The 27,795-nt window shown below is 23.8% G+C and overlaps 1 protein-coding gene across 4 annotated transcripts in view; it reads left to right on the top strand.

Annotated features, from left to right (window-relative positions):
- The window catches only part of LOC122499481 (vitellogenin receptor), a 40,703-nt gene extending 13,840 nt beyond the window's left edge, over positions 1 to 26,863 (top strand). For 3 of the 4 annotated variants that reach the window (XM_043607863.1, XM_043607862.1, XM_043607861.1), the window contains 7 exons: positions 20,179 to 20,341; positions 21,032 to 21,163; positions 22,080 to 22,349; positions 23,081 to 23,299; positions 25,223 to 25,642; positions 25,767 to 26,021; positions 26,647 to 26,862. In XM_043607863.1, the coding sequence (XP_043463798.1) occupies positions 20,179 to 20,341; positions 21,032 to 21,163; positions 22,080 to 22,349; positions 23,081 to 23,299; positions 25,223 to 25,642; positions 25,767 to 26,021; positions 26,647 to 26,660 (1,473 nt within the window). In that variant the 3' untranslated portion in view covers positions 26,661 to 26,862. Of the gene's footprint in view, positions 1 to 20,178; positions 20,342 to 21,031; positions 21,164 to 22,079; positions 22,350 to 23,080; positions 23,300 to 25,222; positions 25,643 to 25,766; positions 26,022 to 26,646 lie in introns of all 4 variants that reach the window. The other variant, XM_043607864.1, reaches the window with a different exon arrangement.
- The last annotated feature ends 932 nt before the right edge of the window (positions 26,864 to 27,795 follow it).

The raw sequence follows: 27,795 nt of genomic DNA, 5'->3' as shown, positions 1-27,795 counted from the left end.
AAGAAACCAGAATCTTCTTTTTGCACACAAAACCACCTAGTTTTCTCGGAAGACGTAAAATTCATATTACAATTTTTCACATTATTACCAGAGGAGAGAAAATTCTTTAAATCAAAAATCATACGTACATATACACTGGAAACTATTTATTACAGCGTTGTTGTTGTTGCTGTTATTATTCTTATAACATAAAATATAAAATTAAATAAAAAATTAATTAAAATTCAAATATAATTACAGTTTAATAAAAACAAGGCTCGAACTAGGTCCGTAAATCCCGTAAAAGTCCGTAACTTTGCTTGAAGTTCGTAAAAGTCCGTTTTTTTTTTAAAAAGGTCCGTAATGTCCGTAATTTGATTCAAAAAGGATGAAAAGTTTTCGTAAATTGTACGATATAATTTGGAAAATTTTAGAGAAATTACAAATGATTGCAGAAGTTCAATTATTTCCAAAAGTAATAATATTCTTCGCAAAAATTCAATTATGTTCAAAAATTTTTAAAAATTCTCATCAAAATGTCAATTGTCTTTAGAAATAATTAAATTCTTCTCCTAAATTCAATTATTTTCAAAAATTTTCCTCAATTCAATGATTTTCAATATCTACTATTTTCATAAAATTTTCCAAAAGAATTCAATTATTTAAAAAAAATTTAATAAAATTCTATACACAAACTTTTAATTACTTTCAAAAAAATAATAAAAATTTCACAGCCATATCATTATTTACAATTTTTTTTATAAATTTCTTTGCAATCATTCTATTATTTTCATAAATAATAAAATTTTTACGGGGATTCAATTATTTTCGTAGATAATAAAATTCTTTTTAGGAATTCAATTATTTTCATAAAAAAATATAGCAAAATTCTTCAGATTTACTAAATTCTTTTAAATATTATTTTAAAAAAATATTCTTCACAAGAATTTAATTATTGTCATAAATTTCCATAAAATTCTAAAACACAATTCAATTATTTAAAAAATTCTACACAAACTTTTAATTATTTTCAAAAAATTTACAAATTTTTTTTATAAATTTCTTCGCAATCATTCAATTATTTTGATAAATAATAAAATTTTTAAATTCAAATTCCTCGAAAAATTTTTAAAAAATTTCATTAAAATTCGTCAAAAGAATTCAGTTGTTTAAAAATTTATCAGATAAAATTCTTTATGGGAATTCAATTTTAAGAAACATACAATTATTCAATAAATTGTTATTTTTGTATTTAAATAATTGAATTATAGTAGAATTTTTTCATAAAAATTGATTTAAAAATGGATTTCAGTTAAAATTTTAGATTATAATTAAATTTTGAAAGCATTAGAGCGTAAATTTTTAGAAATAATTGAATTTTGAAAAGGTTTCAGATTAAAAGCTTTGAAAATTTGAAATTTTCATATTTTTGTCTAACAATTCTGTAGAATTAATTTTTTTTAGAAACTGTAATTGCGTTTTTTTAAAATTATTTCAAGTTTTTATTTTCTAATATATATTTGATTGAAGAATTTACGAATAATTGAAATTTTGTAAAATTGAATTGTAAACAAATGAATTTGAAAATTCTTAAAGAACTTTTTCATTATAAAAATAATTTTTTATTAAAAATAATGGATTTATAGAAGATGTTTAGTTAAAAACACGAAAAAAAATTCAATTTTGTAAAAGTTAAATTTTATTGCAAAAATTCAAAATTACTTTCAAGAGTAATATTATTCTTCGCAAAAATTCAATATTGTTCAAAAGTAATAAAATTTTTCTTAGGGATTCAACTATTTTCACAAATAATAAAACTCATTGCAGAATTTCAATTATTTTTAATACAATTTTAATAGAATTTCTCGAAAAATGTAATTATTCTTTTAAATTTTATTAAAATTCGTTGATAGAATTCAATTATATGAAAATTTGTTGATAACGAATTGAATTTTAAGAAATATTCAATTATTTAATAAATTATTTATTTCCATTTTATTAGTATTTAAATAATTGAATTCTAGTAGAATTTTCTAATAATAATTGATTGAAAAATTAATTTCAGTTAAAATTTTAGATAATAATTGAATATTAAAAGCAATATAGCGTGAATTTTTAAATATAATTGAATTTTGAAAAAGTTTAATTGAATTTTTTTAATATTATTTGAAGTTTTTATTTTCTAATATTTATTTAATTGAAGAATTTACGAATAATTGAATTTTCGTAAAATTGAATATTGAATATTATATATTTTTGTCAGTAATTGGTCCGTATTTTTCCATTTTTTGTCCGTACACTTTTGATTCGTTTTTTGTCTCAATTTCATATCGTAAGAAAAACTGTGAATTAAGAGTAATCATACTAATTTTCATTGCTTCAATTACTACTATCATTTAGTATAGCTTCAATTTGATTAATCTGATTAAATTAAAAGTTACATTAAAATTAATTGCTTAATAATTGTATTAAAAATTCATTAAACTCCATCAGACATAATTCACTTGCTGTTTATAATAGATAAAAACTCCAATTTAGAGTAATTACTACTTTGCATTGCTTCAATTATTATTACCATTTCTGTATAGCTTCAATTTGGTATATACTGATAGTTGCTGTCTGATATCTTTTTATCAGCTCATCTACTGACTACTGCAATTTATTTATGTAAAATTTATATCGAAAGTATTACATCCAGAATCATAAAGAATCCTATCATAAAGATCTTTTATATTTAAATATTTTAAAATCATATTATTTTTGTCACTGAATATATTCGCACAGGAAATTTGTTCACCCAGAAAGATCACCATCGTCTTTATAAATTGTGATTTTGTGAATGATATTATTATTGTAGAAGATAAAACATATGCGCACATAATTCTCACAATATATAGAAAAAAAAAAAATGTTTTAACAGGCGCATATCAGTTTTGAGCGAGGAATAAACACATTCCTACATCATCAAGGGAAGAAAAGTAATTGAGATCGTGATCCAAGAACCTAATGAGTTTGGCTAACGAGTGTAATTTACAATTAAAGTTCTGTTCGCGAATCATCAGATATCACGTATCAAATATAACAGAAAAGAAAAATCTCTTTTTCACAAAGAGTGAGGGATGAAAATTACTCATGTTTATAAATTAAATTATTTAATATCTCAGTAATCAACTTTCACTATGATGTTTAAAAAATTTTAAACGAAAAAAATATTTTTCTTATATAGAGATAATATTTCCCTTTTCGGAGTGAATCATTTATCTGTTAATTGAATATAATGTGTAGGCACATCTTGCGTGCCAAGATTGCATAGATGATTCTTTTTATTATTCACAGTACTCACGTTTCTTTTTTGGTTTCTATAATTCCTCTAATGTTAGGAAAATATATAAGAGACTTCAATTATAAAGACGGAAGAGCTTATTTTGTTTAAATGCATAATGCGATTATTGCGAGAGATAAGAAGACAAATTTGATAAATAGAAAATTTAGTAATTCACAGTTTTTTTAAGGATATAAAATTGAGACAAAAAAGGAATAAAAAATTCTCGTCAAAATGTCAGCTACCTTTCTAAATATTTTTAATTCAATTACTTTTAAAAAATTTAATAAATTTTCAATATCTACTATTTCAATAAAATTTTCGAACATAATTCAATTATTTAAAAAATTATTTACAAATTTTTTTTAAATTTCTTCGCAACAATTCGATTATTTTCATAAATAATAAAGTTATTTTTAGGAATTCAATTATTTCCAAAAGTAATAAAATTCTTCTCTGAAATTCAATTATGTTCAAACATTTTATGAAGTTCTCGTAAAAATTCCTATATTATCTTTATAAATAATAATAATAATCTTCTTCGAAAATTAATTATTTTAACAAATTTTAATAAAATTCATGTCAAGAATTTAATTATTTTCATAAGTAATAAAATTCCTTCCAGAAATTCAAGTATTTTAAAATTTTCGATAAAAACTCCATGAAAGAATTCAATTATTTTCAAAAATTATAAAATTCCTCCTAGGAATTCAATTGTTCTTAAAAAAAATTTAATTAAATCCCAGGAATTCAATTAATTTTAAAAAATTTAATAAAATCCTAGGAATTCAATTATTGTTATAAATATAAAAATTCCTCGTAGAAATTCAATTATTTTTATAAATATAAAAATTCCTCGCAGGAATTCAATTATTTTTATAAATATATAAAAATTCCTTGTAGGAATTAAATTATTTTCAAAAATTATGAAATTCCTACGAGGAATTTTTATATTCTTAAAAAATTTTTATAAAATACCAGGAATACAATTATTTTTATAAAATTGAATAAAATTCCTTCTAGGAATTCAATTATTTTAAAAAAAATTTAATAAAATCATAGGAATTCAATTATTTTTATAAATATATAAATTTTCTTCGTAGGAATTCAATTATTTTTGAAAAATTTTAAAAAATTCCTTGCAATAATTATTTAAAACACATTTTAATAAAATTCTACGTAAATATTGAATTATTTTCATAAATAATACAAATTTTACCTGAATTCAATTATGTTAAAAAATTTTATAAAATTCTCGTCAAAATTTCAATTATCTTTATAAATAAGAAAATTCTTCTCCAAATTCAATTATTTTTGAAAACTTTAATAAAATTCTTGGTAACATTTCAATTATTTCAAAATATTTTCCTCATTTCAATGATTTTCGATATCAACTATTCCAATAAAATTTTCAAAAAGAATTTAATACATAAAATTCTACGCAAACATTTATTATTTTCATAAATAATTAAATTCTTTTTAGGAATTCAATTATTTTCAAAAGTAATACAATTCTTCCCAGAAATACAATTATGTTCAAAAATTTAGTTCAATTCTAGTTAAAATTTCAATTATTTTTGTAAATAATAAAATTATTTTCTCAAATTTAATTTTAAAAAAAAATTTTTTTTAAATCAATTACTTATTTAAAAACAAATTTAATAAAAATTTTAAGGTAACATTTAATTATTTTTGTAAATAATAACAATTTTACTGAAATGCAATTATATTGCCAAATTTTTTATAAAGTTCTTCGCAATAATTCAATTATTCAATAAATTACTTATTTTTGTAGTTAAATAATCGAATTCTTGTAGACTTTTCTAATTAAAATTTATTTAAAAATAAAAAATGATTTAAAAAGGTTTGAATTTGAAATTTTTGAAAATCTTAATTCCTATGAAAAAATAATAATAAATAATTTATAAATAAATGTAATAGAATATTTTTTTGACTATCTAATCATTTTTAAAGTCAATCAGAATATTTTTTTGAGTCAGGGAAAAGTCAAAATTTTGTCGCAGGAAGAAAGAAAATTATATTTTTGTGACAACACTGTTTTGGTCTCTATTTAATATCCTTAGAAAAACTCTGAATACTCTTAACTTTAAAGTATATCGTAAATTGCAACAAATTGATACTAATTAAATTAAAAATTGATCAAAATTTTTGGTATCAGTTCGATCGACTTTGGTATCAATTGGCTACTTTCAAGAAAACTGCGTAGTGAAGTTTCGTATTCTTCGGTACTTTTTCGATACACTTTACAAGTTTATGAAAAAAGGGTTTTTTTAAATTAAAAATCGTTATATGGAAAAAGTTTTAACTTTTTCCATATAACGATTTTTAATTTAAAAAAACCCTTTTCTCTTTAAAAATTCTCTTTAAAAATCGGAAAAGTCATGAAAAAACAATTCTTTTGTTTCAACCTTGAATAACTTAAAATTATTCACGGCTTTTAATGTACGACTTAATTTTAATAATGCGGCTCTGTAATTTAAATAAAAGGTACAATTTAGCTTAAATTACCTCAGTACTTATGCGAATGCAGTATTTTTAATTCAAAACCTCATTCACCATTATTATTTATATCTACGAAAACTGCATTTTTTTCTTTGCGATAAAAAGAATATTCTTTATCGCAATATCGCAAACAAAAAATTGTTTCAATATAACGACTGTAATAAATTAAATATACTTCTTTTCGCAGAAAGAAAAAAATTTACGACACAAAAAAAAGCATTTCGGAAATATTCCCCGCAGTGCGTGTTTTATTTGGTATAAAATAAAAATTTATATCATAACAGTTTAATGGCTATGATAAAAGGGTTGAAATTGAAAGAGATGAACGTTAAACACACATGTAGGATGAGAAATGTATGAAATGTATAAAATGTATAATATTTATAATCCTTTCTTAAAAAAGACATGGAGTATATATGTATATAAGTGAGTTTGCATAAAATTATAATGGTAATTAAATTAAATGCTAATAGCTTCACGCATTGATTCATATAATTTGCGAGCGCACTTTTTCCTTCTCGTGTATGTATATCGTTTTTGATATCAAAATTAATAATTATGCATAATATAATTTCGCTGCACGCGTGTTTTGTATACATAATATGATGACGCGGTTATATGCGGGATATATGTGTACATTATCTCATATATAGGCATTGTAACATAATATTGTGTATATATACCGGTTCGGATTCAGGGAGTAATTATATATAGGTACCTTCGGAGCTTCCGTAATATTGTGCCTCTCTTGCTTTTAATTAGATCGTTCAACGACTCGATTCTTATAACCCTTCCTTGTGTACTTCCTTGCCGCATTTATATATATATATAGAAGACTTTTATATAATCTGTTCATACCTTCAATCTAGAAGCTAGATCAAAAAACTCTTTAAAATATATTTTGAAATCTTTGGATAATTTATGCTAATTTAATAAAAGAGTTATGAGGAATTGAATTTTTAGATGTTAATGAATGTTTGCTGCATTAACTGTCGAAAGTAATATGTAATTATTAATGGTTGGTGTGATAAATGTTATTTATCACGCTATCAGAAAAGCAACAAATACAGAATGAAGAAGAAGAAACAGGAAGAGAGAAGAAGAATAACAACAATAATAAGAATAATGATGATAAGAAGAAGAAGAAGAAGAAACAAAAGCAACGAAGAAAAAGAGAACAAGTACAAAAAGAAGAAATAGAACCACAAGCTGAAGAATAAGAAGATATGGAGCATTAACAAGTAAAGGAAGAATAACAAAAATTACAAGAATAAGAAGAAAACCCAGAATAATTTGCCAAAAAATTGTTTTCCCTAATCATAAAGAACAAGAGCAGCAAAAAATATTCAAAAGAATCAAAGAAAATTTTTGGAATTTTGAAGAGCAAGAACAATTTAATAAAAATTATTAGCAAAAGAAAGAAGAAGAAGAAGAAAAACAAGAATAATTTTTCAGAATCTTGATCTTCGAAAATTTTTCGGAATATAAATACACAAGAATTAAAAAAATAAAAAATTTTAAATAGAAAGAAAATGCAAGAACAAGAAAAATAAAAGGAAGAAAGAGAAGAAGAATAACAACAACAATAACAAAAACAATGACAAGGAGAAGAAACAACAGCAAAAAAGAAAAAGAGAACAAGAACAAAAAGAAGACATAGAACCACAAACTGAAGAATAATAAGAATAAGAGCAATAGTAGGTAAAAAAAAGGTATGGCAAACAATAAAAGGAATAAGAAGAAAAACAAGAACAATTTTCCTGAAAATTGTTGTCCTGAACCTTGAAGCACAAGAAAAGCAAAAATTATAAGAAAAACAAGAATAATTTTCCCGAAACTTGTTTTCCTGAATCTTGAAGAACAAGAACAATCAGGAAAAATTATTAGAAAAAGAAAGAAACAGAAGAAAAACATGAATAATCTTCCTGAATCTTGTTCTCCGGTATCTTGAAGAACAAGAGGCATCAGGAAAAATTATAAGAAAAAGAAAGGATCAGAAGAAAGACAAGAATAATTTTCCTGAAAATTGGTGCTTTGAAATTTTTCAAAACAATTTGGAAAATTGACATTGAAACTATTATAATTAATTATTAATTATAATAAAACAAGAATAAAAGAAATAGAAAAAAATAAAATACAAGCAGAAGAAGAAAAGAAAGAACGAGAAGAAGAAAAACAAAAATAATAACAAGAATTATGATGAGAAGAAACAACCTCAACAATTAGATAAAAAACAAGTAAAAAAAAGAAGAAGTAGAACAAGCAGAAGAAAATGAAGAAATGGAGTAAAAATAACAAAATAACATAAAAAAGAAGAACAATAAGAACAGCAAAAATTATAAAATTATAAAAAAAAGAAGAAACAAAAGAAAAATAAGAACAATTTTTCGGTAACTTGTTTTCCAGAATCTGGAAGAAAAAAAAACAAGAATTTTTAATAAAAATATACAAAAATGGAAAAAATAAAAAGAAAATACAAGAACAAGAAAAGGAAGAAAAAGAAGAAGAATAACAAAATAACAAAAAAAAATATATGAAAAAGAAGAAGAAACAACATCAACAAGCAGAAGAAAAAGATTATATTAACAAGTGAAAGAAGAATAACAAAAATATTAATAAAAAGAAGAATAACAGAAATAACAAAAATATTAATCAAAAGAAGAATAACAAAAATAACAAAAATATTAATTAAAAGAAGAAAAACGAAAACAGCAGTTAAAAATTACAAGAAAATGAAAAACAGAAGAGAACTAAGAAAGTAGAAAAAATAAAAAGAAAATACAAGAAGAAGAATAACAAACAATAACAGGAATTATAGTTAGAAGAACAACAGCAAAAATTATAAGAAAAAAGAAAAAATACAGAAGAAAAACAAGACAAATTTTTTTAAATCTTGATTTTTAGAATTTTTTAGGAACAATTTTCCAGAAAACAAGATTTTGGAAACAAATTTTTCGGAAAATCGTTTATGAAGAGTTCGTATTTTTTTGTAAAGAGAAGAAAAATACGAACAAAAGTTTATATACCTATAATTAAACAAGAATAGAAGAAATATATCAAATACAAAAATAAAAAAAAAAATAAACAGAAAAAAAAGGAAAAATATTAAAATAGTAACTATACAACAAATAGAAAAATGAAAAATTAAGAAACCGAAAAAAGAAATAAAGAGAAAAATAAAGATTTGCAAAAATACTAAAATAGTAATTAAATCAAAATAACAAGTGCAAGAAAAAAACAGCATGAAAAATAAAAATCACCAACCGAGAAAAGAAAAGAAGAACTGCAAAAGTGTTAACAAGAAGAAAAGCAATAAAAAAAGGAGAACAATTATACAAAACTGATCATAAGAAAAGTGATAATAGGAAAGTGATAATAGAAATAGAAAGAAATAATAAAAGAAAAAAAAACAAAAAAGCAAAAAAAAGAGGAACGAAAACAATAGCAGAATAACTGCAACAAATGACTAAAATATCTAGGATGCTAATCTTAATTATTTCCAGTTAAGATAGCTGCATTCTTCATTGTAATTTCATATAATATTCTTATTATTACCTATTCTATACAATTACAAAAAAAATTCCACTTTAAAAAAAAAGAAAAAAACAAATTCGTGTCTAATTAATACTCTCGGAAAATCAATACAAAATCATTGTTTCAACTAACAGTTTTTCGCCAGTCACACTCAATTATTTCTCTTTTAATTGTTATATATATGTATTTTCATCATTTGTTTGCAAACAACTTGTGAAAAATTATTTTTAATTACTATTGGCGTGGCAAGTACTTCCGCTTCTAAGTGCATTTTCAAAGTGGAATAACTTAAAAAGAGGGGAAAAAAGAAGAAAAAAAAATGTGTAGAAAATACTTTATAATATTTCACATCGTTGTTATCTAATAATAATTATCACCTTTTGTTTCTAATATATGGTGAAAAAATGAAACATAGTTTTATAGAATTTCAAAAGAAGGGGGAATTTTTTTTTCCTAATAGGGTTGATTTATTATGAAAGTAATTTTTATACAACAATAATTATTAATTAATTTTTCTAAATTTTTCACCGTTCATATGAGCGAATATTTTTTTCTATATTTAAACATTTTCCAAAATTACTAGAATCAATTGAAAAATAAAATAAATTAAACATTCATAGAGAGGAAATAATTTTTTAAATTAACAAAACAAAAATTATTTTTAGCAAAATTCAAATTTGAACGAAATATTTAAAAAATCGACAGTCATTTGATCGTTCGAATCTTTACACCCAGAAGAAAGATATATTTGACTCAGAGCCAACTGGACATTTTTTTTTTAATTAAATAAATATTTTATTTGAATTAAATAAAATTTTGTTTGGTTAAAATAAAAGTTTTATTTAGACAAATAAATAACCCAGTTGGCTCGTTGAGACAAATATACTTTTATTTAACTGAAATAAATTGTATTTTATGTATTTAAATAAAATTTTTCTCTGGGTGTAGGGACATAATAATTTGAAAACAAATTTAAAAATAATTTTTACAAAATTGCAATATTAAAATATAAAGAGAAATAATAATGATATAGAAAATAATAAAAATAATAACAATAACAAAAATGATGAAAAATAATAAAAATAATAATAACAATACAAAAATTGTTAAATTGAAATTGCTTTTCTTCTTTGAAGTATAATTTCTACGCGTCTTCGTTGTTAGAGTATATATATTATAGTCGTACAATTTTATGCAAAGAAGAGTTGACCTTATTTCAAGAAAGGGGCATTATTAAAGGTTCTCGTTCTCGATTCGTTGTACCTACATGTCAAGGGGTCCAAACTGAACAATAAAATGCAGACTACAATGGACCAGGAGGGCACATGTATATGCATTTTCTGTGGCAGCGATCGTACAACGACAACCAGGTTTTCTTGGCATTGGATTTTTTTTTTATTTAAAAACATAGTTGCAATCAAAGATTTATTTTCCCCCCCTTAAAAAAAAGAAAATTCTTCTTCGCATGATTTATTTAATCTCTTAATATTTATCTCAATATTTATTAATCTTAATTTTTTTTTGTTAATATCTTATTCGGTCGATTTTATTAATTCCAATAATAATAATAATAATAATAATAATTTAATTATTTTGTAAAAATCAATTCGAAAATTTTTTGTACGATAATAATTAAATAATAGCTTTGTATTAGGTATTGATATAATTAATTAATTAATTAATTAATATTTATTGTTCTAAATATTATTGTAATATTTATTGTATTTATAGTTCGTTCCTTTCGACTACGAACGAGTAATAGAATCAATAAGTTTTAATTAACGAAATAATTAATATAATTGATACCTATATATATTTTTTTTTATTTTTTATTGTTTATACTCCTGCCCTATTGGCTAATTAAAATTATTTATTTGCTTTAAACAAAAATTTTATTCGACAAAAATTAAATTACTATTTTGGCACAAATAAAATTTATATGAACCAAATAAAATTGTCGATCCTATTAAATTATTTATTTTCTTTAAATAGGTAAAAATTGTATTCGTCAAAATGTTTATATTTTTATTTAGGGACCGTCCATAAATTACGTAACACGTTTTTAGTGAAATTTTGAACCCCCCCTCCCCCTATGTAACAAGTTGTAACAAAATCGTTTTACACCCCCCCCCCCCTCCTTATCAATGTTACGTAATTTTTAAAAATATTTTTTTACTAACGTTTTTCGAAACAAATTTGTTTATTACTGCTATTTTTAGTATTTATATCGTACAATAGCAATACAAAATTAAGTTAAATATAAAAAACATTTAGAGGAATAATTTTATTAATCATACTGAACAACCAAAAATATAACATTGATTTTTTAACAATAAAAATTGTACCTATATTATTCCCAAGAATCGGTTCGCGAAATGATTCGATTTTTACTTATATTGAAGTGGCGGCAAGGGACAGCTTTTCAAAAATTTATCCATTATAAAGAGATTAAGTTCCTTATAAATATTACGTAACAATGATGATTGACCCCCCCCCTCCCATGTAACATATGATAACATTTTCTCGAACCCCCCCTCCCCCCTAAACGTGTTACGTAATTTATGGACAGCCCCTTAGACACAAATAAAATTTATTTGAACTAAATAAAATTTTATTTGAACCAAATAAAGTTTATTTGAACCAAATTTTATTTTATTTGAACCAAATAAAAGTTTATTTGAACCAAATAAAAGCTTATTTGAACCAAATAAAATTTATTGGAACCAAATAAAATTGTATTTGAACCAAATAAAATTTATTTGAAGCAAATTTTATTTTATTTGAACCAAATAAAAGTTTATTTAAACCAAATAAAATTTATTAAAACCAAATAAAATTGTATTTGAACCAAATAAAATTTATTTGAAGCAAATAAAAAGTCTAATTGTCTCAGAGTAAAATATATCTTTTTTCTGGGTCTAAAAACCAAATATTTTTTGTTTAAAATAATAAGCAAAATTAATATAATAATACAACAATAACTAAAAAAATTAAACAATAAAAATAGTAACTAAAAAATAATAATGATAATTTACCCAAGAATTTTTTGAATGAATAATATTTTTTTTGCATCTAAACCGTATATATAGTGAAATTATATTTCAAAATAGTAATTAAACAGTAATTAAAAAGTAATAATATTTTGAAGAATAATATAATTATGGTAATTAAATTTATAAGAAAAAGGCAATGGTAGTCATAAGAAGGAATTAATATACAAGAATAGTGTATAATCGAAAATTTTTATTGTTGGGTACCTTTAAGAAACATTTAGATTTCTCTATACTTTGAGATGGTCAATTATAATACCCAATGGGAAATGCCAGTGTAGTGCCGATGTTCACCACTGGCTTAGTACTCAGACGATTGTTCGGCGTAGTCTAGCCGAGCCTCGACAACTAGTGCTGGCGCAGTACAGAATTTTTGTTTCGCCAAAGCTTGGACAAGCCACGGCGGCAAGTGCTGGCTGAGTATAGAAAAATTGTTCACAACGCTCTTTGCCAACATTGCTTTTTTGACATAAACTTGAAAAAAATTATAAAAAAAGTTTATGAATGTTTATAAATATAAATTTATTGAAAAAAATTAATATTTTACTTTTCAGTTGTTCATTTTTTATTTTTATTAAATTTAATAATAACAATTTAACATAATTGTCTAATTTTGTAAATAATAAATTATTTAAACAAATTAAAATTATAAACAAAATTTAAACTTTAATTTCAATAATAATTTGGTTCCTATTAAAATACTATTATACTTCTTACTATGAATAAAAAATTATTAAAAAATTACCACGTAATTTAAGAATTACGTAAAATGTTAAATGCAATAAGTAAAGTAATTTAATTTAATTATTAAAAATTTAGTTTAATTTATTTTATTTCAATTTATTATTTCTAACGTATCCCTATTTTTTTCTCATCTTTGACTCAATAATATTGTATGTCTGAATGATACTGAGATATTAATACTTTACTGTACACATGTGTCGTTAGCATAGTGGTTAGAGCGTTAGTCTGTTAGTCCGTAGGTCGTAGGTTCGATTCCCCTCGTCAGCAATTTTGTTTATTTTCATAGGTTTGCGATATTTCTAGATTCCAATCGTTAGGTACTAAAATATGAAAATCTAATGCACACTTACTGTAATTGTTTATTATTTAATTTTTAAATGTTATAAACAATTTTTTTCTACTACATTTACTATATCCATTGTTAGTCTCCATCTTTAATACAATTTCTTTAAGAAGAGAAATATTTTATGAATAATAACTATTTATTAATATTATTTACCATTTTGTTGTTAAATTATTTATAATTATGAATTTACGACTCATTAATAGCAATACGGCATTTATTGCGGCAATATTCTCAGCCAGCACTGGTCCAGTGCTGCGCCAGCGCTGTCTGGCAGCACTGACAGACAGTACTTCGGCAGCGCCAGACGGCGTTATCATCCCAGTGCCATGCCAGTGCTGGCTCTCAGCCTTGCCGCCAGTGCTGCCAGTGCTGGCGCAGTACTACGCCAGTTGTAAATTTCCCATTGGGTAATTACATATTATGTAGTCTAATTGAGTGGACAGGGAAAAATATTCAACATCAAAGTAAATCACTTTCAAGCATCTGTCATAATTTAAAAATTATTATTATTATTATTATTATTATTATTGTTTAACTTATTTATTATTTTCTTAATATTCAATTTATTTACTGTTAATAGAAAAATTTTAATTATTCTATTTATTTATTATTATCTTATTATTATTTTATTTATTTATTATTATTTTTACTCTTATTCATCTTTTAAAATAAAAAATTCTCGCAGAAAAAAAAATTGACACCTTTTTTTTAATAAACACAGTAGTTGACAAGTGAAGAGTTGACATATCTATAATTAAAAATTATTTTTTGCATTGCACTTTTCATATAAACGGCTCAATTATCCAAGTTGGTTTAATGCCTATATGTATATATGTATAATATAGTGCACATATAGAGACTTGTCAGTACAAGTTCTTGCATGAAAATACCATGTTATAAAGAAAATGGTGAAGTAAAAGAAAAACAAAAGAAGAAAGTTAATTATGAAAAAGTGAAGAAATGATGGAGAAGAGAATAAGGATTCCATTCTTTTTCAACTTTTTACAACGAATAAACCAGTTTGAAAATAAATTCCAAATACAATTTCTTTAGATTGACAAAAAAAAAAATTTTTTTTTCCCAATAACAACTAAAAGAGATAATAAAGTTATTGTAAAAGAAAAGTTGATTATATCTCTAGTATATCAATTATTAACGCACACATTATTTATTAATTCTAAATAATAAATTTCGTTTTATGTTTAATTGTATAAATAGTTAAAAAATGCACTGCAAAATAATTTTTGTAAATTTAAAATTATTGAAGATGTAATGCACTCATGCGACTATTGATACTTTCTGAATACAACTATTTTTATAAATAATTTTCTAATTACACTTATTTTGGTACAAAAAAACCCACAAATTACTCCCAAGACTCTTGAAAAATTGGAGAGGATAAAAATATCTAAAAGGAAAGTAAATTAAAAATTTAAATCCGATTATATTAATTGTCAAACTCTCTAAATTTGATTATCAATATAAATAATTATAGAATTACGATTATTTACGAATATCTTGAGATTAAATATGGAAACGCTACTCTCCACCTGAGAACGCCAAGGTCACCACTAGATGGCAGTTCAATTGATAAAATTAGACTCCTCGCCACCTGATGGCGACCTTGGCGTTCTCAAGTGGAGAAATTGAACCACCATTCTTTTCAAAATAGTTTTTTTTTTCAAAAACATTTTTATAATTAATGAAATGTCACTTTTGATACTATTTTTTATTTCTAAATTTAGTCCAAGACCTAATAAAAAATGAAGATATAAATAAAATTACTAAAAATTGCAAATCATTATTGCAAACAGTCATATATTGCAAGTACGATTCAAATAGATTTAAAATTATTATTAATTATTCTTTCTTCAAAATAGAAACTCGTATTCTTGAAAATGTATTGAAGCTATAATTTAATATACCGACTACGCAGTCATTATAATATAATTTATATTTAATAATGTATATAATTCTCAAAGTAAATGCAAAATCATCGCATAATCAGACACACATTTCTATATATCTGAGTCTATAAATATACATCTATTGAATAAAAGTAAATCGGGTTAGTTTTCTGTAAAACTTGTATACTTTGTAAAATTCTTTTCCTTTAGGCGCAATGTTCCGTTCACATTGTTTGCAGATCGTGGGAAACCGGGAAGCGATTAGTTACGAAGAAAGACCACCACATAGTCGTAAATGTGAGTGCGAATGCAATTTCAAGACATATAGGAGAATCGACAATAAGGGTTATAAAAGAAAATAAAAAAAAATTGAGAACACAGAAAAAAACGAAATCAAAAATGGCCAAATAGACCGTTGCCTACTTTTCTTCATGACCGAATTTCGCCTTTACAATTGTTCAGGAAACTTTTATTTTATTCTGCCGCAAGAGATTGTAGATTATTTTTTTCTTTTTTATATTTATTTCTTCTTCTACTATTTCTTTATTATTTTCAATCATTTTTCTTCTATTTTTTTTCGTTAGTTTCTATTAATTTTCTTGTATTTTTTCTTTATTATTTTCTATAATTTTTCTTCCACTACTTCTTCTATTATTCTCTTCTTTTTATTTTATTCTTTACTTCTATTTTTTCCTTATTTTCTTCTTTTAATTTTTTTTTCTTCATTTTCTACCTTTTCTTAATATTTTTTCTAATATTATTATTATTTCTTTAATATTACTGTGATTGTTGTTAATGTCATCCTTATTAATAAAATCAGATGTCTGTCTGTACATTGCTTGAAACTTAAAAATGTTAACATGATTAGTTATTATGGACATCAGAGATTCCAAAAATATTCTTAAAAAATTTAATGTATGTATGTATGTATGTATGTATGTATGTATGTATGTATGCATGTATGTCTGTCTGTCACAAAAACTTTGTACCCCAATCACACAAAAACATGTGAATCGATTTAAGTCAAACTTGGTAGGTTATTAGGTATTGACCCAAGGAAGGTTTATAAATTTACAGATTTAAAAAATATTAATTAGAACGGCAGATATTCAATTTTTTCAAAAAATTCAAAAAATCGAAAATTTCAAAATTTTTTATTTTTCATGGATTGCTTTTAAAGTTTCTATACTTGAGTATTACATGTTATTTAGTCACATTATAGCATAACTTAGCAAAAAATAAAGTCCTATAACTAATATGTAAGTATAAAAATGTTTTCAAAAAATCGAAAATTTCAAAATTTTACATTTCTTATGGATTGCTTTTAAACTTTCTATATTTGAGTTTTTACATGTTATTTTGTCACATTTTAGCATAATTTTGCAAAAAATACTATTCTACAACTAAGATATAAATATAAAAATATTTTCAAAAACTTCAAAAATGGAAAATTTCCAAATTTCGCAATTTTTAATGAATAGCTTTTAAACTTTTTAAAATTGAATATTATATGTTATTTAGTCAGATTTTATCATAATTTTGCAAAAAATACTATCCTACAAGAAATATAAAAATATTTTCAATATCAAAAAATCGATACTAATTACTATATGAAGTTTAATTCAGTAGTATTTTTGGAGTCTCTGATTAATATTTTGACGTCAAAATAGTGCAATTCAAAATTATTTATCAAATCAATCTAATATTTTCAAGAAGTTCAGAAATATTGAAAATGCAAATTTTTTATGATTAAAATGATTTTGCAGGATGTCAAGAATTGTAAGTCACCTGTGATACTATACAAGCATATTATGCCACCAGGCAAAAACTTATATGTTAAAACGTTTTTTCATTTTAACTCTAGATTTAACTTTAAGAGATGTTTTGAGCAATGTAAGGACAAAAGTTAACACGGTGTCTATTTTTGTTTAACAAAATTTCCTGCTTTGTCCAAATTTTTCACGGTTTATCTCTTTTTTGTCAAATTTAAATTTACTTGATTTTATCCATAAATAAATCTACAAATGGCTATAAAAATTTACATATTTTATGAAAATACTGTTTCTTAAGTTCATAATTATAAATATAGATTATATTAGTATGCTGTCGTACAGTTTTCTATTTCTATACTAATACATTTAACTGGGTATCTACCAAACGGGAAACACTGTAAAAAGCTGGGAATATGCCGAACCGGGAATTTTCCTATGAAATTAAGAAAAAGTTTCATTATATTAATTCGCTTTTAAAAAATTGCTTTTTACTTTAATTTTTATTGATGTATAATATTTATGAAAACAGACCCGAGTCAAAATTTAAGCTGATTCAAATAGTAATATTTTCCTACTAAAATAGCTATAATGGTAACTAATTATTATTTTTTTCCGGTCAAATTAAATTCCCTTGCTATTTTCTGATTTTCCAGATTAGTAGACACACTTAAATGTATTGGTAGAAAATAAAACCCGTCGAAGACGGGTACGACAGCTAGTTGTTAATAAAAATCTGCAGTCGCGAAGAATCGAACCCTAAACCTTGCTGTTACGAATACAGCATTAAAGCCACAGAGCTATCACACTTGTTACTATTTTTTGTTAATATTATTTTATTATTAATACTATAATAATTTTTACTAAAGAACAGAATTCAATTATTTTAAAAAATAATAACATTCTTCGGAAGAATATTCAATTATTTTATAAAATTTTCATAAATCCTTCAAAACAATTCAATTATTACTTTAAATACCTAGTAAAATCTTTACAAAAATTAAATTATTTTCAATAAAATATCACGAAAGAATTCAATTTTTTCTTAATTCATTACAAAATTTTTGAAACAATTCAACTATTTACTAAAATTTTTATAAATCTTTTGAAACAATTCAATTATTTTGATAAGTTATTTTAAAAAGTTAAAAAAAATTCTTTGTTTAATTCAGTTATTTTTAAAATTTTCAATTAAAATTATTTTAAAATCAAAATTATTTAAAAAGAACTTAAAAAAATTCTTCAAAATAATTCAATTATTTACAAAAACTCTAATAAAATTGTTTAAAAGAGTTTAATTTTCTATGAATAATTTAAAATAAATAATAGTAAAATTATTAATTTATTATTATAATTTTTATGCAATTATTTTTTTTATTGTAATCCCGTATAGGTAGGGGAGAGTCTCCAGTTGTGAGACGGGTTTCATTTTTGACCCGTAAATTGTAAACAGGTAAACGAAATTGTTAATAAAATACACCGTTCGAAAGGTAACAGAAATACGCAACTTTTATTAAAAGAAAGTGTAGTGTTTCGATGAACTCAAAAAATTTTACGATACATTTTCCGAGCACATCGCTTTTGTCAAAAAAAAAAATGTCTCCAGTTGTGAGACACTCATTAAAAATTGCTAAAATTTAATAAGTTTGACATAAAACGTTATGTTTAGTATAAATAATTAAATATATTAATAATATATATTATTATATACTAAATAATAATATTTATTCGCTAAAATATGACTATCAAATAAACACAATTTAATAGCTTGAACAAGAGCATTAAAATTGATTTCTTCTGAATCAATTGACTTTTTTCCACTTGACATGCCCAAAAATACTAGAAAAAAAATGAAAACAACATTTAAATAGTATGCCTGCAAAGTCGTATTTTTTATGCTGCCCAGATGGGTGTTGACACCGTCTCACAACTGGTGATATGCTGTGTCTCACACCCAGAAATTGGCGCTATTTTGAAAAAGGAAAATTAAATTATTTTCAACCGTAGATTGGAACAATGCAATATTGCATCACAAAATATAAAGAAAACACTAAAAGAAAATGCATTACATTTACCTTTTCCAATTAATTAACTTGGAAAAAAAGTACTTTGCATTTATTGAAAAAACGCTTTTTAGTCGATTATCACACACAGTGTTGGTATTTAACAAAAACAGTTTATATATCCGCTTCGGCGTACACGAAAAAGTTGGCTCATATAAAAAGAAATGTTTTTATATAAACCAATCGGCTTTTTAATATTGCATGTTAAAAAAAATTGACTGTCTCACAACTGGAGGTGTCTCACAACTGGAGACTCTCCCCTATAGTTTAAATAAATAAATTTTTTTTTAATTTTAATAGTAAAATTATTAATTTTACTACCTATTATTTATTTTAATATTCAATATTTACTATTTTATTGATTATATATAATAAATTAAAAAAATGTTTTGAAGGAATTGAATTATTTTCTATATTTTAATAAAATTCCTTGAATGAATTATATTATTTGAGAAAAATTCTGAGATAAATTTAATTATTTTCTAAAAATGTTAATAAAATTCAATTATTGAAATGTTTAATTTCAATTATTAAGAAACACGATTATTTTAATTTATTGTTTATAAAATTAAATTATTTTAAAAATTTTTTTTGCAAGAATTCAATGATTTTCAATACATTAAATTTTTAAATTGAAAATATTTAAATCTAAAATTTATTTATTTAAAAACAAAAATTATTAAAGAAGTTAGATAACAAAAAAGCAAACAACAACTAACTTCGAACTGACGAAAGAATAAATTTTATTTATTTTTAAATATATTTGTAAATTAAAAATAATAAAAAAATTTGGTTTTAAAGTTGATTATTTTATTATTATTATTATTATTATTAATATTAATATTTGACTAGTGTTATGATTTGCTATTTATTGTTATTATTAATCAGGTAAGTATTTAAAAGCGATTGAAAGAGGAATGAAAATTCTGTTGGTCTTGCAGATAATGGCAAGTGCCTCACCGACAGAGAGAACATTCTTATTAGGAGAAGAATGCAGTAGAGATCGAGAGTGTGAAGGCAGCATCATGAACAGTCGATGTTACTTGGGCTATTGCCGATGCCTACCCTTTTTTGCTGAATATAATAGCACCCACTGCTTAGAATGTAAGTTGGAGTTAATAGATATTAAAGGAAGAAAGAGAGGAAAAAGAAACGTTCATAAATAAAATGACAAGTCTATAGTTACTTTTCTTCCTTTGCCTCATCTCCTTTATACCATTGTTCCATATTAGGCTCAACTTAATGTTCTTCGTAACTACAAATTTAGCATATTCTCTATTCATAATTCTTATTAGAAAAATTTTTTCTTCATAACAAAAAATTTTTTTTTCTTTTTTTATATTCGGGTAAAATTTATTAGTTTAATTTTAATCTATTATTAAATTAATTTTCCTCTGGGCAGAAAATTATGTTCGTTCCAAAAGCCTTCTTAAAACGTTTTTTAGACAATTTTTTTTGTTTTTTCTTTTTTTTTTAGAACGAATAGTTTTTTTTAAAAAGAATTGATACTCTCAAGAAAACTATGCAAAAGAGTATAGAGCAAGAAAAAGAAGAAATAATTCACAGCATCTTTGAAAAATTCCAATCATTAAATTGTTTAATTATTTTTTTTTCTATTCTTTTTTTTTTGTTTTGGAGGGGGATTTGTAATTTAAAATCAAAAGTGAAGATAATTAGGAAAAAAAATTCCATTTTCTTTTTTACCTTACTGTAAATATTATAGAGAAATTTTCCTCTTAACGCAAATAGAGGACTTGTTTATTTATAGGAAAAATTTTGTTTTCTTTATTACAGCAAATCTTCTTGGACAAGATTGCCTCATTAAAGAGCAATGCTCATTAAAGGTAGCCAACAGCACTTGCCAGACTGGCCTTTGCAGGTGTGAAGATGGATTTTTGCAGTATCGAAAACACACTTGTTTAGGACGTAAGAATATTTTTTTGTTTTCAAATAAAATATAATATAATTCCGTATAATAAAAACAATTATGCTATGTATTTTTTTTTTAAATTAGTATTCATTATAATAACGTGTGGATATAATTTTTCTGAAAATAGTAATATAAATTCTTGCGGTCAAAACTTACATTGAGCGTAAAATCAAAAATGGTTTCTGTGGTGCGTTAAATTGCCAATTCAAGATATCGATATTTACTGGTCACGGGTAATTTTGTGGTTTTACAACAGAATATGTGAAATAAAAATTAAATAGAAATAAAAATGATTTAAAAAAATATTATTATGTACTGACAAATTTTAGATTAAAAAAAAATCTGTTAAAAATATTCTTCAATTAAAAAGAAACTAAAATTAAAAACTAAACAAACAAATGAAACAATTAAATTATTAATTAAAATTTCAATTTAAAAATTTTTAAATTAAAAATATTTTTTTAGAAACTTTTTAATTAAAATATTTTTAATTGAAGTAATTGTAACTAAAATAATATTTTAATGGAAATACGTTTAATTAGAATGCTTTTGATTGGAAGAATTTTATAATTGAAATATTTTTAGTTGAAATAATTTCAATTGGAATATTTTTAGTTGAAATAATACCAATTGAAATATTTTTAGTTAAAATAATTCCAATTGAAATATATTTTTAGTTGAAATACTTTCAATTCAAATATTTATAGTTGAATTAATTTTAATTGAAATATTTTTAGTTGAAATAATTTCAATTGAAATATATTTTTAGTTGAAATAATTTCAATTGAAATATATTTTTAGTTGAAATAATTTCAATTGAAATATATTTTTGGTTGAAATAATTTCAATTGAAATATTGTTGAATTGAAATAGTTTTTAGAAAAAAAATTGATTTTCCCCGAATAATTTCAGCCGCACAATTGGGACAAGTTTGCTACAGTAATGATCATTGTAGATTATGGGACAGCGATACACATTGCGATTATTTGATTCCAAATTTATTTGGTCGTTGTGAATGCACGTCGCCAATGCGTCGCGATGGTAATGTTTGCCGTCCCGATCGTCTTGTTAGGCCGGCTTTTGATTTACAACAGCAATCTGTCCTGCAGAAACCAAATGACGATGTGACACAGCAAAACTATCTTAACAACGATGAATTCATCAATCAGGAAGCGGAAACTGGTGAGAGAGCCTAGGATATTATTATAATATAAAATATCAAAAGAAATATAATATGATAAATAATTCCCCTCCTCTTCTGCTGTATGAATTCATAAAAATTAATTATCATCATCTACATTATAATAATTAATAAATTATTAATAATGAAACAAATTATTACAGAAATTAATTAATATATTAATATTATATTAATATATATTCCTTAATACACAATTCATATATTAATAATATAATTAATCCATTAATATTTTATATATACAACACGAAACAATTTTTTTTACCTCAAACAGTTGCAAATTTCCACTATGTTAGGAAAATTTTTAGTTGTTTTAGTTAAAATTATCGCTACACTGAGAAAACAATATATTTGAATCAAACATAATTATCTTTGTTATACAGAGTAAGAAAAATTATTTTTGAATTAAACATAATAATTTTGATTCAGTACATAGCTTACTATGTACTGAATCAAATTTTTTATTGCATCAAACTTATTGTATTCAATAAAAATTACGTTCACTTCAATTATAAAATATCTTTCATTCAAACCTATTTTTTTGGTTGGTTTTGTATTTTTGGTTTGAAAAAAAAATTCTCAGTGTATTTTCGAGAAACTTATCGTTGTTCTAGGTAAATTTTTTTCCGTGAATATATATTAATTAATTGTTTGTATTAATTATTCATTCATACTAATTATCTTTATATTTAAAGTGTTGATGATAAATTTTCAGGTGTTCAATTATCGTGGTTGAAAAATGCAAGTTTACTTCTTTCTACAACGCCGACAGTAGATTCAGAATCAATTTTAATTGTGACTCGATCATCGCCAAGTCACTCAAAACCAATTCATAATCGAAATAATGATATTCCCGAAGAAAATGATGCTGTTATTGTAGACGCGATGATTACTGAACTTATTCAAACGACTTCTGTTCCTGTCACTGTTTCTGGTATGTAGATAAACTACGAAAATATTTAATTGATAAACCTTTATATAAAATCAATTCATTAATTTACTATTAATTTTAATTTATTATTTTCTATTACGTTTTTTAATAAGAGAAACTTTTTTATTTTTAAAATTCATTTCGAAAAATATGTAATAAATTGTTTATATAGTAGTTTTATAATTCTTACTCTCTAAATTTGAAGTAGTAAAAATATTTACTAATTTGAATTAGTGACTGACTTTTTGTTTTTGAATTAGTAAAATTTACTAATTCAAAAGCAAAAAGTCAGTCACTAATTCAAATTAGTCAACATGTTTAATGTTTACTAATTTAATGTCACTAATTCAAATTAGTAAACATTTTTAATAATTGAAATTTCGAGAGTAATTATTAATAATAATTATATTATAAATAATAAATTGTTGGTTTCACCCAATGCTTCAATTAAAAATTAATGGTAATTAATAGCTTCAGTTAGTGGTAGTTTCCATCAATTTTAGTTGCAATTTTATTATAATTATTATTGTCATAATTATTATTATAATTACAATTATAATAATTTAATTTTTATAAATAATTGTAGTTTTAATGCAATATAAAATGAATTTTTCCACTTGAGAACGCCAAGATTGCCACCAGGTGGCGAGGAATCTGATTTTATCAACTGAACTGACATCTGGCGGTGACCTTGGCGTTCGCAGGTGGAGACAATTAATATAAACTGATTTCAATTTTTAATTTCCTCTACTTTTCGATATTTTTATTCACTCAAATTTTTTTTAGAGTCTTAGAAGTAATATTTTCACTTAAAATTGGTCTTTCTTCTTTTCATTATTATCATTATTATTGTTGTTATTATTATTATAGTCGCAATCATATAATAATTTAATTATTCATAATTAATTGTAGTTTTCACGCAATATTATAATTACAATTAATGATAATTGATAGCTTCAGTTAATGGTAGTTTCGAACAATTTTAATTGAAACCTAAGTAAGTTTTACTTTATGATAATGTTATTGTAATTTTCAATTACATTGCTATTTGCATTTAATAATATACTTTTAGCTAAATTGTAGTTTTATTTAATGATAGTTTCTACTTCTGGGAATTTAAAACAGTGGTTAAGTATAGTTTCAGTAGTTTTATTTATTTGCAATTTACACCTATAGTACCTATGTAATTGTAGCATTAATATTTTCACAGTTTGGCTAAGAATATCAAATTGAGACAAAAAATGAATAAAAAATGTTGCCAAGCAACGTTTTGATTCGTTTTTTATCTCAATTTGATATCATCAGAAAAACTTTGCTTAAAAATTGGTAATTTTAATAAGGTAGTTGATAAATAGTAATTGGTAGTTTGTAAATGTTTAAAAGTATGGTTAACAATTGAAGACCAATGATTTCATAGTTGTCAAAAAGATTTATGGTTAAAAATTGCAGAGAACAATGCTTTCAATTCAATTGTTTATAGCTTCAGTTGATGATTAGGTTGAAAATTAATTTTGTTTTCGTTAACGCTCGTTGTAAATTAAAATAAACGAAAACATGGTTTTAATAAATATTTTCGTTATTTATGGTAGTCTCAAATTTAATAACCATTGAAGTTACTTCACAGAAGTATTAATTTTCAGTAAAGATTTTCAAGAATTAGAACAATACAAACAATCGTAGGAATTGCAGCTAGGAGTCTAAACGATCACTAACTGAAGCTAATTGTAGATTCAATAAATTTTATTCTATTTCTTCAATTTATTTTTATTTTCGAACTATCCAACAATGAACTAACCAATAATTAATAAAAATTAATTGTAGTGAATTAATAATTAAATAACGAATTGATGTTAAAAAAAATGATAATACGAGAAACAGTGGAGAATAATTTTTTTTTCTAATCGAGAATTAAATGAAAATTTCCAGTTCCAATGAAGACAGAACGACACGAGGGCGGAAATGCCTTTTCTGTAATCAGTCTTGGTTTGCCATGTACAGCGAACATTGAATGTCAAATGGCAGATTCTAATTCGCGATGCATAAATGGTATCTGTGATTGTAAGTCGTACGGAAAAGGAAACGCTACTTGTAGTGCACGAAAAAAAGGCTGCGAGCCTGGAACTTTTCAATGCCGAAGTACCGGATTTTGTATCAGCTGGTTTTTTGTTTGTGATGGTAAACAAGACTGTAAGGACGGTTCAGATGAGGTATGCTCGACCACACAGTGTCCGGCGCAGGCTTTCATTTGCCACAGAAGTGGTATGTGCATTTCCATGGCACTACTATGCGATGGTAACCGCGATTGTCCGAATGGCGAAGATGAAGAAAGCTGTCGCAGTCGAAGAAGTAATTTTCCATTATTCTCATCATTTTTCTTAAAAAAAAAAAAAAATATAACAAAAATAATAAGAATTGTAAGAATATGATAAGATGATAGAATCGGAAGAATATTAAGAATTTTTTTTTCTAGGATGCCCGGAGGGTGCTTTTCGTTGTAACAATGGACAATGTCTCCCGGCTTATGAATTTTGCAATGCTGTTGTTTCGTGCCGTGATGGAAGTGACGAGCCTCACGATGCATGCCGAACGAGAAATAAAGGTCGAGTGGCTCCTAAATTTTGTCCATTTAAATGCAAAAATGGAAGATGCCGATCAGATGCGATTGCTTGCAGTGGAAGAGATGGCTGTGGTGATAATTCCGATGAAATAAATTGCTCAGTCTGCAGTGAGTATTAAAAATTTACCGCAATACATTACAAAAAAATAAGTAATTAAGAGAAAAATCATAATTAACTAATAATTAAATCCACTCTCAACTTCATAGTAGGTATCAAATAGTAAAGTTCGTATTTTTAAATACTTTCACTGGTTCGAGCCCTGTTCATTCAAAAATAGTGTTATTATTAACCATAATTAAATTACTATCAATCATAATTAAATTATTCAATCATAACTAAATTATTGTCAATTATAATTAAACTCGAAATACAACGATTATTAATATACATTATAGTATCTATAATTTTAAAATTCAAGCATTATTAAAAATTTAGTTTAAATACGTAAAGAAAAAGAGAAGAAATACAAGAGAAGTACCGGAGTGGGGGCAATGAGTCTGAGAGAGAAGTTTCGAATTTTCTCTCTCACTCACATTATCCCCACTCAGAGTCGACGTGCGCTTAAATGCTTTTGCGCATTATTGTATAGTTAAAGCTTAAAACACATACGATTATACAAAAGCTGTAAATGCAGTCGCAATTGGGCGTGAGATCTTTTCTCATGGGCATTAAAATTATATCACTGCACGTTGTGAGACATTGCACAGGAAGTTAATTGTCCAATCATTACAGGATGCGCTGCTTAAGGAACCAGTTCTTTTATAACAACTTGCCGTGAAGCAAATTACATTCATCATATGTTGGAAGAAATATTCGACTTTCTTTTATAATAAATTAACGAATTTATAAATTAATGTCAAACGCCCAGAAGAAATGTATTTAATTCAGAACATACTGAATTTTTTATTTGGTTTAAAATTTAATTTGGTAACAAAGTTAATTTGGTTTAAAATTAAATTTGGTACGAAATTCAATTTGGTTCAAAATTTAATTAGGTACGAAATTTAATTTGATTCAAAATTTAATTTGGGTAAAAATTCAATTTGGTACGAAATTTAATTCGGTTCAAAATTTAATTTGGTACAAAATTTAATTTGGTTCAAAATTTAATTTGGGTCAAAATTTAATTTGGTACAAAATTTAATTTGGGTCAAAACTTAATTTTGGTCAAAACTTAATTTGGTACAAAATTTAGCTTTATTAAAAATTTAATTTGGTTCAAAATTCATTTTCTGACAAATAAAATTTCTATTCAAAGCAAATAAAAAATTTAATAGGGACAAATATACTTTTATTTGACTCAAATAAATCATATTTGGTTCAAATAAAACTATTCTCTGGGTGTATAAATTTTTGCGAAAAAACACTATGTAATTTTTACAATTGTAAATTTAAATCTACAATAATTATTATCATAAGGAGAAAAAAAATTTTCATTTGACAAATATTTAAAAATGGATAATTGAAAAAAATAACGGTCGCTACAAATAGCCAAAGAACAAATTAAAAATTATAACTTTCTTTTTTCTCTTGAAAATGAGACATATTTTTTTAAGACTGAGTAAAATGTAGTTGTTTTTTTTGGATAAATATGTTTTAGTAGTTGATACAATATTCATTGAAATGTGTATTTATTTTTTATGTCTGTGTACATTGTAAGCCATGTAATATCTTCATTTATATACATGTTTACATTATTAGTAATATATATAATAACAATATGTGGTTATTTACACTCTTTGTATTCGTCGGGCATTAAGCAATTTTTGTATATTAATATTTAATAGTTTTTACTACTTTTAAATAATTCATAGTTTCTAAGCTATTTTCTATTGGATTATTGTTTATTTTTACAAACAATTTATAAAACCGTTTTTAATA

Source organism: Leptopilina heterotoma, unplaced genomic scaffold, assembly GCF_015476425.1.
Source record: "Leptopilina heterotoma isolate Lh14 unplaced genomic scaffold, ASM1547642v1 Lhet_168, whole genome shotgun sequence".
Classification (NCBI taxonomy): Eukaryota; Metazoa; Arthropoda; class Insecta; order Hymenoptera; family Figitidae; genus Leptopilina; species Leptopilina heterotoma.
Note: the sequence above shows the minus strand (reverse complement) of the source record. Positions and strands in the feature narration are given on the sequence as shown.